We start from the raw sequence: 13,147 nt of genomic DNA, 5'->3' as shown, positions 1-13,147 counted from the left end.
CTTGCCTGGTGTGAGATGTGTGATTTTTGGGGGACTGGCTGTCACATGGAACTGAACCATTCCTGATAGAATAAGTGTCCTGATTCCCAGCCAGTATCCAAATATTTGTCCCTGTTGTAATATTATTATTAGCTGGTTGTCTGGCCAGTTCCCACCCCAGCTCCACCCTCTGCAGGAGATCAGAACTGTCTCTAAACTCCAAGGCTTGGCCCATCTCGATGCACAATGGAAACTAGTAGGTGTGCAAATTTCTCCCCAGCCCCCCTTTCACTTGGTTCTGCCACTGTCCCTCCAGTCCTGACCTAAAGACTCCTGCCCCACGTCCAGCTATGCAATTCATTTCTGGCCCACAGCACCCAGCTCTTCCAATACCCCCGTTATCCTGATCTGTACCATCTCTTACTATTGCAGTCTGACCCCCTCCCATCTTCTGTCACTGCACCCCCAATCCCACCCTCTAGTGCCTACTGCTGTTCCAATCCTAGTTCTGCGTACATGGCTTTGACAGGAGAGCCAGCAAGTCAGACCTCTACAAGCAGCTGGAGCCAGGGCCACCAGGACCAACCTCCTTGTGCTTTATGCAACCCCCGTGTTTTCAGGAGGCATTTGTAAAAGCCAATGGAGGTCCTATTGCTATAGGAGACACCTGTGGGTGTTGATTGTGGTGTGAGACAATCCCTGCTAATCCTGTACAGAAATGATGGGCTCAAGGCAAAAAATCATTGGGTGGAATTCTGTGGCCTGTGTACACAGGAGGTCAGACTAGATGATCGCAATCATCTCTTCTGGCCTGGGAGTCTAGGTATCTACAACTCCTAGATCAGGCACTGTGTCAAGGGACAATATACCCCCTAAACCATGCTGCTGCAGGAAGGGATTGCTTCAAAAATAACTTTCACATTTTAAAGAGGCAGAGAATTAAATGCCAGCCTGAGTGACACTGCCTTGTGCCTCAGCCCTGCAGAGACTTACCCCTGGGCTGGAAACCATGCAGAGCCATCAGGGGCAGGTCTTTTCTTGACCTTGATGCTATGCTCCAACTGAGCAAAGCTACAGGATTATCCCCCTCCCCTCTCACTAGAGGAGGCTGGTTGTGACCCCCTGAAAGCTGCTCATCACCCCCAGGTTGAGAACTCAGGCCCCTAAGGGAAAGGTGTGACGATTAGACCCTGTAACCACTGTGAGACTGGTAATGGTCCTACCAGAGTCATGGGTGCTGGAAGAAGGCAAATGGCCTCTGGGTGGGGGCAGGGGGGATTCTTAACTCAATTGCTCCTCCCCTGCTGTGAGAAATGTAGTTTTAAGAAAGAGGAGGGATGGCACTTAGCCAGAGCCAAGTGCCTGAGAGGGCCCTGTACAGCTTAATGGGGTGAAAATCACAAATACCTGCAGCGCTGCACTCTTTGAAGCCCAGTGCTTAAAATTAACTGTCCCCTGAGCCCCACTGCTTGTCTAGCCCCTCTACTGCCACAGAAACGGTCAGCTAGCCAGTTAGCCCCTCCAGTGAGGAATATCCGCTCTCATTGGTGTCCTGGCACATGTGGACTTTTAGCTGGGAACAGAGTAAAGCCCAGGGCCGAGATTTTCAAGTGACTCCAGAGGCTGCGTGTCCTACTCGAGACACAGGAAAGCCAGATTTTCAGCACTTCGTGAAGTCCGTCCCCTTTGACTTGAGCCAACTTAAGCACGCAGAAGACAGAGGCCCCCACAGTCACTTTTGATGATCTTAGCCCAAAAGTTTATGTTCAAAGAGCACAGCCCACTGACCCACAGCATTATTGGAGGAGCTGCCAATGCCTTGCCCTGCCACTAAACTGACTGGTGTTAAGAGCGTATGTATCCCAGCCCTCTACCAACTCCCTTCCTGGAACAGCTGGTCTAGAAACTTAGGTAGCAGACAGCACTGCATTCGCCACTCACTGTGTTAGGCCTGACCCCACTAGGAATCAGAGGTGAAGCTTGATTTTTTTTTTTTTTTAAATATTGCTGTTTAACTATATACCTGTTAGTGTAACTTACTCCCAGAGAGTGTGGCAGCTTAGGTTTCCTGAGTAAGTCACTAAAACTTTGTGGTTACAACCTCAAAGGAAAGAGTAAACTCTTTTCAGGGAGGCTCAGTCTTGGTCACTGCTGTAGACTGATACCACGCCTTACCTGTGATGCATTTCTCTGTGGAAGTTAGAGGCACTTTTATAATGCTTGAGAAGCTATGGAATAGCTATAAGTTGGAGAAACAGCTTAGTTCTAAGAGAACGAACAGGCACACTTAGCATCTCGCTGAAGAGTTTTGACATCTGCCACCCACTCTGTCAGTTTAGCCTTATATCTTTACTGGTTAAGAGAAGAGTGGCTAAGGGCTAATCAAGAATGGGGCCCTCCTGGGCCAGTTAATGATCAAACAGAGTAGACAGTCCCAGGGCATTGGCAGCCCAAGTTCCAGTCTCCCTGCTTAAGAGACTGAGTTGTGTTGAATCTTTAAAATGGACTAGAACAAATTAGATGGCAAAGCAGCCCTGGCCGTTGGTGGTCAGCCATCTGGTTGACACAAGAACTAGATTGATAGGCTACTCTGAAGACAAGCGTAGTGCTTACTCCTTACATTACACTCTGCATGCAGAGAGGGACTCAGCTGAATTAGACCAAACCACTGAAGCAGAAATCCTCGTTTATTCACACCACCAGTGAGCAAGTCAAGAAAACCACCCCACATGTGCAGCCCAATAAACAAGAGAGAGAGTCCTCTCAGCTTCCTTTCCTTCGGAAGCTCTTCCAGTGTGTTTTTCTGCCCAGGAGCCAGTCCTGGATAAGCGAGTCCAGACACTGATCTGTGATTGGGGGGGCTGGGCACCCACTGTTGGTGCCTCTGAGCACACGGCGACGTTGGAGGAGAATTCACTTCTTACTGGCCTTCACTGCTGACTTGGTGACCTTGGCAGTTCCACCAGCCTTCTTCTCAACAGCCTTGATCACCCCCACAGCCACAGTCTGCCTCATGTCACGAACAGCAAAGCGACCTGCCGGAGAAGGAACACCCGTTAGACCAAGACAAGGACAGAGTAGGAGACTTCCCGGATATTGGGAGGAGTTTCTAGGCTAGTGACAGGAGTTTGGTTTGTGGACTAATGCCTCGCAGAAGCATTTTATTACTCAAGCCAGTGAAGGGGTAGATATAAGTTTACCTCCTGTTGCTATGGAGAGCAGCTATCTAAAAGCTGCATCCTAGCATTAGTCTTCTTCAAACAGAGTTGCAGTGTTAGGACATGTTCCGACAGACATTCATCAAGAGCCAGACTTGGACCAATACAAGGAATATGAAATCTTACCAAGAGGTGGGTACTCCGAGAAGCTCTCCACACACATGGGTTTGCCGGGAATCATCTGCACAATGGCAGCATCCCCAGACTTCAGTGCCTTGGGATGGTCCTCCAGCTTCTTGCCAGACCTGCGGTCGATCTTCTCCTTCAGCTCCGCAAACTTGCAGGCGATGTGAGCAGTGTGGCAATCCAGCACTGGGGAGTAGCCAGTGGCTATCTGGCCAGGGTGGTTCAGGATGATGACCTGCAGAGAAAGAAGGGGGGGGAGGGGAATTAAAAATCAAGTGACTATTCACATTTCAAGGAGACTGGTGGGCAGCAATAGGGACTTTACAGATCCCTAATCATTAACCTGAGAGGTGAAGCTGCCGGCCTCCATGGGAGGGTCGTTCTTGCTGTCTCCGGCCACGTTCCCACGCCGGATGTCTTTCACAGACACGTTCTTCACGTTGAACCCAACGTTGTCACCCGGCAGTGCCTCTGCCAGAGCCTCGTGGTGCATTTCTACTGACTTCACCTCCGTGGTGACGTTGGCGGGGGCAAAAGTCACAACCATGCCAGCCTTCATGAAGCCAGTCTCCACACGGCCCACTGGGACCGTTCCAATACCTGGGGAGACACGTACTGGTCAGTTTGGTGCTAATGAGCTAAAACAAGGTTACTGGGGAAGAGGAAGGAAGCGGAGATGCAACAAGCAGAGATCACCAGCTCTTTGCTTCAGCATCCTCTGTCCAGAGGCCCTATTCAGCCTTTTGGCCATTAAGGGGAAATACAGCAATCTTGTCAGCCCAGCATTGCCAAGAGACGGTTTGACTGAGTCTCCATCCCAGACATTCGGTAGGGAGGTGTCCCCGGTCCAAGTGAGCTGCAGTTTAGGTGGAATTACATCACCTGAAATGGCCGGCACCATTTTACACGTTCCTTTTTGGGAAGAGTTCTATTGTCCCAGCCCTGCTGGGGAATGCTCCCCCACTCACCGCCAATCTTGTAGACATCCTGCAGGGGCAGGCGGAGGGGTTTGTTGATGGGGCGGGAAGGAGGGATAATGGAATCCAGGGCTTCCAGCAGTGTTGTACCAGAACCGTTGCCTTCCTTCCTCGTAATGCTCCAGCCTTTGAACCAAGGCATCTGCAAGGTATGTATGGGGGAAGAGAGGAGATTATTGTAATTGACAGCTGACGATTCACCTGCAGAGCTTGGGTGAACTTGGCAACAGGTCCCAAGTACTCCAGTTCCTACAGATTCTCTTTCCTCCCGCCAAAAAAGTTTAAACTAAGCAGAGGTGTATTCCTGGAGATGTGTGGGAATGAACAAGAAAGATCTAAACTTAGCCTCCATCAAGCCATGTAGGGGGCCTGCACTTTTAAGTGAAATCCTAGCTCAAGGCAGGGAGATAATGACAGTCCAATTTAGAGAAGCTCAGAGGGCCGCTGTCTTACTGCAACCCGGAGTCCAGCAGTAGTAACTTTAAGCTGAACTCATTTCAGTTTACAAACCACCCACTCTCAAGACGGCTAAGCCAATGCCCGCACCATCCCCCCAGAAGTCTCCACACCTATCTACTAGAGGGGCCATGTAGAAACAGGTAGGCTACTCACATTGGCGCTGGCCTCCAGCATGTTGTCCCCATGCCAGCCAGAGATGGGCACGAATGCCACAGAGGCTGGGTTGTAGCCGATCTTCTTGATGTAGGTGCTCACTTCCTTGGTGATCTCCTGGTAGCGCTTGCCGCTGTAAGGGGGCTCTGTGGAGTCCATCTTGTTCACCCCAACAATGAGCTGCTTCACCCCCAGCGTGTAGGCCAGCAGGGCATGCTCCCGGGTCTGCCCGTTCTTAGAGATGCCAGCTTCAAACTCTCCCACCCCGGCCGCCACAATCAGCACCGCACAGTCAGCCTGGAGAGGGAAATGAGCCATGAGAACAATTTCATACTGGGAACGAGGGGACCAGTAGGGATGTGACAGACCTAGGTACCCTACAGATAAAGGAGATCCTCTCCCCCCAAAAACCCACTTTCCCTCAGGAGGGACTGGCAGCCCTTCCCGATATAGGCCTAAAAGCTGCACCACCACCCCACACCTACAGCCCAATGCATCCAGTGGCAATGTTATTCCTTGCAATGCTAAGGTCACAAGACTAGTTTGCAGTTAAATTATGGCTTTATTGGGATGCCACAAAGCATAGCTGCAAACCCAGTATAATCAAACTCTTCACAGGGGTTTGCCTGCCCCAGCCCGTACCTGCGAGGTGCCGGTGATCATGTTCTTGATGAAGTCTCGGTGGCCAGGGGCATCGATGATGGTGATGTAGTACTTGGTGGTCTCAAACTTCCACAGGGAGATGTCGATGGTGATCCCACGCTCCCGCTCAGCCTTCAGTTTATCCAGCACCCAGGCGTATTTGAAGGAGCCCTTCCCCATCTGCGTGGAAGGAGACGGACACCAGTTAGAGCAGTGCAGGCCCACTGCCATTGGGGAAACAGGCACAAGCCAGGGACAATCCCTCCCAGCTGGGCGTGAAATGCAGGAGTGGGGGTGTGAATATTTGAAGCAGATTCCCCCTGCCTGGAAGGAGATGCCTGCCCCAGCGGTGACTATTCACAGTACAGGGAACCCAGAGGTCGGCGAATGGTCCCTGCTCTAGGGTAGGTGGGGGGCAGGCATGGGGCAGTGTTTACCCCCCCACCCCACCCCAAGCTCCTAGCATTAAAGAGTTACACTGCAGCCTGGGAAAGGGGCCGATTCCCCAACCCCCACAGGGCCCAACACCTTTGGGGAGGTCAAGGGGGTCCTAGAGGCCGCTGGGGTCATGGGAGGGGGGTGCAGGTGAGTCAGAGATGCCCCCCACCTCAGCCGCCTCCTTCTCGAACTTCTCGATGGTTCGCTTGTCGATGCCCCCGCACTTGTAGATGAGGTGCCCGGTGGTGGTGGATTTCCCCGAGTCCACGTGGCCGATCACCACGATGTTGATGTGGGTTTTCTCCTTGCCCATGGTGCCGGTGGGAGCGCGAGCGGGACCTGCAGGACAGACCCCCGGGGCAGAGTTACCGCAGAGCGATTCACGCTGAGCCGCTCCGGTGTGACTCCGGAGTAACAAGCCAGCGTCACACGGTGGCAAACACAGCAGAGCACGCCCTGCAGCCAGACACATTGTTAGGGGCTCCGATCCCCCGGGCCAGAACCGGAGCCCAGCCCTCCCGCTTCATTCACACCAGCCAATTCGGATCGAGCGATCGCTCCCAGCCCACGCCCTAGCGAGCTGCCTTAGAGCAGTGCGGACTCTGCGCCCCCGAGAGCCCCCCAAAACCCCGCTCACCTCCAGTCACGTTCCCCTGATCCGTCTCCAAACAGCAGCCCCCAGGCCGGCCGCCCGGGGCTTTTAAAGAGCCCGCGGGGGAGGAGCCGAGCGCCCGGCCCGGAGCCGCAGAAAGCGGCCGTATTGAGGCGGCCTCGCCCCACCCATTGAGAGGGATTGATTCAATTAGACTCCAGTACCTAGCCGGGCCCCTGCGGCGGGGGGCACTACAGACAGGGATCCCCCCCCCCAATTCTGGGCCAGAACCGGACCCCTTCCCAGCAACCACCCGTCCCCAGGCTCTGGGGGAATCGGGCTCTCGGAGCTGCAGGGCTTGGGCCCCTGTTTGCAGAGCCAAACACGGGGAGGGTTTGGCAGGTGTGTAAACCCTCCCCCATCCACCTGGCCCTGGCAATGACCCTCCAGCCCTGCCGAAATCAGCCCTGCTCTTCTCTGCTGCCCCAACCCATCTCTGGCTAGTCCAGCTCTTGGGGACATCCCCCCCCCCTCACAGCTCTGCCAATGCTCCCCCACTCATGACCCCCAGCAGCAGCTGCAAGTCCAGTGCTGACCCAGTTCCCTCTCCCCATGGGTCTGCTCTGCCGGTGCACACTCCTCTCCACTTGCAGGACCCCTGCCCTTGCTGTTCACTCCTGGGCTTTGCTAATGTTTCACAGATCAGACCTGCCCTGGACCCTGCTTTTTGTAGCCTTGGGCTTCCCCATGCACCGCTGTGCCCCTCCTCACCCCCAGGACCCCTTCTGTGCTAAGCCTGGATTCAAATGCTGAACACAACAGCCAGTCCTGGCTCTATTGTGCGGTTTGGGGTTGGCTTCTTTCCCTCTCCTGGCCATGGAGCTGTGTTCACACCATAAGTAACTTATGATCAAATTCATATTTGAACTCCATCCTCCAGAGGGATACAGGTCTCTGTACCTGCACTCCCTGCTCCCATGGAAAGACAGAGGCCCAGGGTCTCCATTGAGTTCAATGGGAGATAGGAATTTAAATTCCTTTAAAGATCTGGACCAGGGATATTAAAACACAGTCACATTAGTAGAAACAAACCCAAGAAAAAATACCTCTCTGTCGATGGGAAACATTTACTTGAGTGATAGGAAATCATGGAAAGAATATGACACAAAGAGATAGGCCCGAGCTGCAATCCCACAGCTAATTCCCCTGTATTTTAGGGATATTCAAATACAAATGTATTGCAATCTCTGCAACAAGCTGGAACCTAAAGTCCAGAAGCCAGTAGCCCTTAAGCTTGAGGAAGTTCAGAATTGGGCCTAGATGTGAAGTTTGTACATCAGTCCCTTTCTGAACGTTAGGTGGGCTGGAATATCTGGTTAGTTCAGGCTTGGTTGGTTTTCTCACTATACTGGATACAATCAAGGCCATCAGGCTGAGAAAAGTCAATGGCAAAATTCCTGTTGCTCTCATGGGATCACCTTGGACATTGATCCCACTACCTAATTGCTACTTTACAAGGAGGCAACATTTACAAACCGCGGTTCCTCCTCTTAGGCAACATAGTCTGTATTTAGGCACCTGATTATATTGGCCTGATTTTCAGAGATCTGGGCACTCAAAGCTCTCATAAATAATTAATATCTAGTTCTTATAGCACGTTTCATCCATAGATCTCAAAGCACTTTGCAAAGGAGATCAGTACCATTACCCCCCGCCCCCATTACAGACGGGGAAACTGAGGCCCAACGCAAGGTAATGACTTGTCTAAGGTCACCCAACAGGCTAGTGTAACAGTCAGTATCCACTAGGCAACCCTGTCTCCATTGTGTACTGGGGGGCTATTGGTACTCAGTGACTCTGTCCTTGAGGAATTCAGGCTTAAACATATTGCCCTACATGCGAATGAGCCCAGAACACTGGGCGAGCGGGTCAAAAAAATCAACCAGACTAAACCAAGAGTAAAATCTCCGAACACTGACACTTTTCAGAAGCGATTCCTTTCCCCTCCCACCCAGCACATTGTGCCTCTGGAAGAATTAACGGCAAGAAATTTTATTTCATTTCTTCAGCCTAGTTTCCTTTTTAGATTTGTTTTATTCCCAGCGCTGCAGTGAGGCGTGAGAGAAAAGGCTGGCTCAGGGGCTGGAAATGAGCAGATGCTGGAATATGTGTGTCTAGGATCGCCCCACAACCTAAGGCTTCAGGATCTCCACGTGGAGTTTTGAGGTCTTCTCCCCCGCAATGTTTTCTGGAGAATCCAAGTTTCAAATTAAACAAAGGTCCCTTCAGCCTGTGATTGAGCCAGAGGTCTTGGAAGACACTCAGAGAAGTGTGAAATGCCCCATTCACCTCCACTGGGTATGAACTTTCTCACCTAACTAGCATCATCCAGAAGTGGCAGCAGAGTTAACTCCTTCCCTGCTGGTCACCTCGCTAATGTGCAGCTCCAGGGTGAGTACATTCCTGCCTAATGCATTTTTCTGTGGACAGGCTGCAAGGTGCAAAGCTGTAAGTGCCTGGCTGTTCCATGAGCGATTTGATTTTGGGGATTTCAGCCCGGCACTGCCCCTTGTCCCTCCCCAGGGGACAGCAAAGCCCTAGTTTTGTGCGGGGGGGGGGGTTCTCTAGCCAATATTAAACCACTGTTGCGCCATTGTTTACGCTATTAGGCTACCTAGCCAGTCTCCCCCACTCTCCCCCATCGTCCCCCTGCTGCGAGTCCCCCGTCTGCACACACACCCTCTTTTTGCCTCACAGTATCTCAGATCCCAGCTGGGTGGGACCTAACCTTTGGGTCAGTGGTTTGAGTCTGGCTCAGGGCAGTGGCAGACATAAGCTTTGTGGCTGTACAGTGCCTTTGGAATGGGTTCTGGGAAATGTGCTGTCCGGGGGTCTCGGTACATTTCTCAGCAGACAGGGACCCGTATCGCAGTTCACCTCCTCCCTCTTCAGAGGGGCCAATGACTGAATGGGCCATGGAGAGGAAAAGATGATCGGGTGCCTGGGATTCGCCAGACCCTGCTCTGCCACAGAACTCCGGTGTGACCTTGGGCAAGTCACATCGTTTCTCGCTGCCTCAGTTCCCCGCCTGTACAACGGCATGACAGCAGTTCTCAGATACTACAAAAATGGGAGCCATACAAGTGCCTAATATAGATGGCTAGAGGCCAAGCCTGAAGTGTGGGGAAGCTTGCCTGACCATTGTTCTGCCCGTGCTGGAGATAAACAGGACTTCAATCTCTGCTCCTAATTTTTACAGGGGTATATGGTAAAGGATACATGCAGGGCCCTCGCCAGTCTCCTCCCCATCTCTGACCTGGCCCCTCACTTCCCCCGCTGTCAGTGGCAATGTGGGCTGGCCGTGTGTCTCCTTGGATGCAGAGGGCCCTGTGCAACAGCACAGTTCAGCTGTCTTGCCACTGGTTCCAGAGGGCTGCACTTCTGGCCCCAGCTCTGCCTTCACTTTCAAATCAAAGAGTGGGGTTGGGGGATCTGAAGAGATGACTCCTCACACCCACCAATCCGCCTCCGAGAGGAGAATGGCAGGGGGGCTGTGCACTGTGGTTGATGGTGCTGGACTAGACATTGGAGTGAATTCACGTCACATGGATGTTGCTCAGTGACGCTTGGAGATCTCATTTAAACGGCTTCAGGTTTATGACCCAAGGGGTTAAAAGCCACAGCACTTCCTTGGCCAGGGAGTGCCTGCAAAGTGACAGTGGGCAGGGGCTGGTTCATTTTAACAAGGCTTTGTTCATGAGTGGTGGGGAGAGGTGCATGCAGGGTTGTGAAAAGCAAGGAATGGGCTCTATTTGAAGCTGATCTCCCCCTTTGATGTGATTAGAGAGTTTATCAGCCCTTCTCTTGCTTCCCCACTGCCACTAGCAACCACTCTCCCCTGTCTCTCTCAAGCAGACCACTGGAGCCCCCCTGCAATGTCTCTCTCTAATCTGTATAGCAATTGCCAGAGCGTGCGTGCGTGCGTGCGTGTGTGTGTGTGTGTGTGTGTGTGTGTGAGAGAGAGAGAGAGAGAGAGAGAGAGAGAGAGAGAGGAGATTAATCTTCCCCCAGCAACTCCAGGCTTTGGGATACCCCCTGAAGCGCTGCTAAAGAGGACCGTGTTCGGGGGTCACTCTGTTGAGTTAGGCCTGGGAGCGGCCTCCTGGTACCGACTTGGATCTAGGCTCAGATTGCTGCTAGAATATCTCTGTATAATGGGCCAAATCTGAACCTCATGGCACTTGGCTACAGGCCCAGATTTATGAATATTTGGGTCCAAGCACTGGTTCTGCCCTTCACAGAGATAAAACATTGGGATTTGGTCCCATCTTGAACAACACCTGATCACTGGGGCTGGAGCGAGCCACTTGTCTGACATGAGCCACTGACAGGGCCGGCTCCAGGCACCAGCTTGGCAAGCTGGTGCTTGGGGCGGCCACTCTGGACAGAGGCAGCAGGTCCAGCTATTCGGTGGCAATTCGGCGGATGGTCCCTCACTCTCGCTCGGAGCGAAGGGCCTTCCACCGAATTGCCGCCGCAGATCGCGATCGCAGCTTTTTTTTTTTTTTTTTGGCTGCTTGGGGCGGCCAAAACCCTGGAGCCGGCCCTGGCCACTGAATGGCCATGGTAACAAAATTCAGGAACTCCTGGAATGCTGGAGTCACACCACCAACCTACAGGGAAAGAGCCCTGGGCCGCAATCAACCCCCTGGTATTGCCTGGTATTGCTCACAGTGGCTCCAGTTTTGACCTGTGGGTGGCCAAGCTGGTGTTGTGAGGCCAGGACAGGGGTGGGCAAAGGCATTTTTATGTCAAGCATCTTAGCAAAATCATAAGAACATAAGAAAGGCCAGACTGGGTCAGACTAAAGGTCCATCTAGCCCAGTATCCTGTCTTCCGACATTGGCCAATACCAGGTGCGCCAGAGGGAATGAACAGAACAGGGAATCAGCAAGTGATCTATCCCCTGTTGCCCATTCCCAGCAATCTTCTAATGAGATATTGGTATTTCTCCATGTATTGGCTAAGTGCTGCTGTATAGTCTACAGAAAGTGCCATGTGCTAGGAAAGTAAGTTTCTATCTGAAACTGGCAGGAGAGTTGAGAGTATATTTACCCACACTGGAAGTTGGCCAGGACACCAGGGTTAAAAATGGGGGAAAGTTTTCATCCATAGATCTCAAAGCACTTTAAAAAGGTGGTCAATATCTTTATTCCAGTGTTACAGATGGGGAAACCGAGGCACAGAGAAGCGGTGACTTGCCCAACCAGGCCCCTCATTCTCTTTCTTTCCATATGGGATCACTTCTCCCAAACTCACAACCACCCAGTCCAAAATGAGGCACTGTAAGTGGCAATATATCTAGCATTTGCCCCCACTTGTTTAACGATGGCAATTTAGCGATTGTTTTAGTACTTTCTTAAAGGGAAGAGCACCCCCTACTGGAACACCGGCACCTCTGTGTTCACAGAAGGTTTCCTATCCATATACAGAGCACACACCTCTCTGCTGAGCTGGTATAAAATCTGTGACAAGTCTAGCCAAAGGGGAAATAGCTGCAAACTAATAGCACCTCTGGAGCCAGTTATAAGTGGTCAGTAATAAAGCAAGCCTGTTCTCTGGAGTAACACTATGGTATGTTTCCTAACACTGCTTGGCAACTGATTTCAGTGTTATGTGTCTGCCAATGACTATGAAAAAGTGTCTGATGAAGGGGGCATTCACCCACGAAAGCTTATGCTCCAGTACTTCTGTTAGTCTTAAAGGTGCCACAGGACCCTCTGTTGCTTTTTACAGATTCAGACTAACACGGCTACCCATCTGATACTCTGCCTAACACAATTAGTGCTAAGGGACTAAACTTAATTTCCCTGTATCTGTCTCTTTCACAGCTAGCCTCAGATCACACTGGGTCCTACATGAAGCAGAGGCCTTCATACTTCCTGCCAAGATCATGAAAACTACACTACCTCCGCTGAGGGCCCTGGAGAACTGAAGGCCCCATGGAACAGCAGCTGGCTGTGTTAGCAGTGATCTCATGCTTGGAGGAACAGTACAAAGCTCAGCGAGTTAGGGCCCAGATCCTCAAAGGTATTTAGATGGTTCATGGCTATTAGGAGTGAGGCACCTAAATACCTTTGTGAACCTGAGCCTAGGTATGTATGTGTTTATTGTTATTCTATAGCCTTTATTAGTCTGAGTTTATTTATGATCATGGCTAACTACTTATAGATCTTTGCATATGTAGAATGGGAAAGACATGCCAAGCCACTACAAAGAATCCCTGGCCTGAAGTCAAAGGGCCCAGTCCGGCAGCCCTTATTCACAAGAAGCCCACTGGCCTTGACCCTGCAAGCTGCTCCATGCAAGCAGACACTCCAGCACCCCTAGGGAACAGCTTTCAGAAGCAGGTTCACGGGGCTTCTCAAATCAGTAAAAACGGAAATAGGGGGGCCCTCTGCATAGGCAGGCCCCTGTGAAGACCCAATAAAGTCAATGGTGCCCTCTGGGATACATGGATGAGTTTGCAGGATCAAGTATCAGAGGGGGAGCTGTGTTAGTCT

General features: G+C 51.8%; 1 protein-coding gene across 1 annotated transcript; it reads right to left on the bottom strand.

Moving 5' to 3' along the window:
- Window positions 1-2,648: 2,648 nt before the first annotated feature.
- LOC101942486 (elongation factor 1-alpha, somatic form-like) lies at window positions 2,649-6,763 on the bottom strand. The gene is made up of 8 exons (XM_005302092.4): window positions 6,630-6,763; window positions 6,162-6,331; window positions 5,555-5,734; window positions 4,913-5,209; window positions 4,292-4,442; window positions 3,667-3,923; window positions 3,324-3,558; window positions 2,649-3,014 (listed from the first exon to the last, which is right to left on the bottom strand). The coding sequence occupies exons 2-8, from the start codon at window positions 6,303-6,305 to the stop codon at window positions 2,893-2,895; spliced, it is 1,386 nt and encodes a 461-aa protein (XP_005302149.3). The 5' UTR covers window positions 6,306-6,331; window positions 6,630-6,763; the 3' UTR covers window positions 2,649-2,892.
- Window positions 6,764-13,147: the final 6,384 nt, after the last annotated feature.

Source organism: Chrysemys picta, chromosome 23, assembly GCF_011386835.1.
Source record: "Chrysemys picta bellii isolate R12L10 chromosome 23, ASM1138683v2, whole genome shotgun sequence".
Taxonomy (NCBI): Eukaryota; Metazoa; Chordata; order Testudines; family Emydidae; genus Chrysemys; species Chrysemys picta.
Note: the sequence above shows the minus strand (reverse complement) of the source record. Positions and strands in the feature narration are given on the sequence as shown.

What these genes read in the sequence shown, in the direction of transcription:
- LOC101942486 (XM_005302092.4), bottom strand. Translation starts at nt 6,305, where the DNA reads ATGGGCAAGGAGAAAACCCACATCAACATCGTGGTGATCGGCCACGTG. An exon ending in GGATGTCTACAAGATTGGCG is followed by an intron (nt 3,924 to 4,291) that starts GTGAGTGGGGGA and finishes GTGTCTCCCCAG; the next exon opens with GTATTGGAACGGTCCCAGTG. An exon ending in CCGGCAGCTTCACCTCTCAG is followed by an intron (nt 3,559 to 3,666) that starts GTTAATGATTAG and finishes CTTTCTCTGCAG; the next exon opens with GTCATCATCCTGAACCACCC.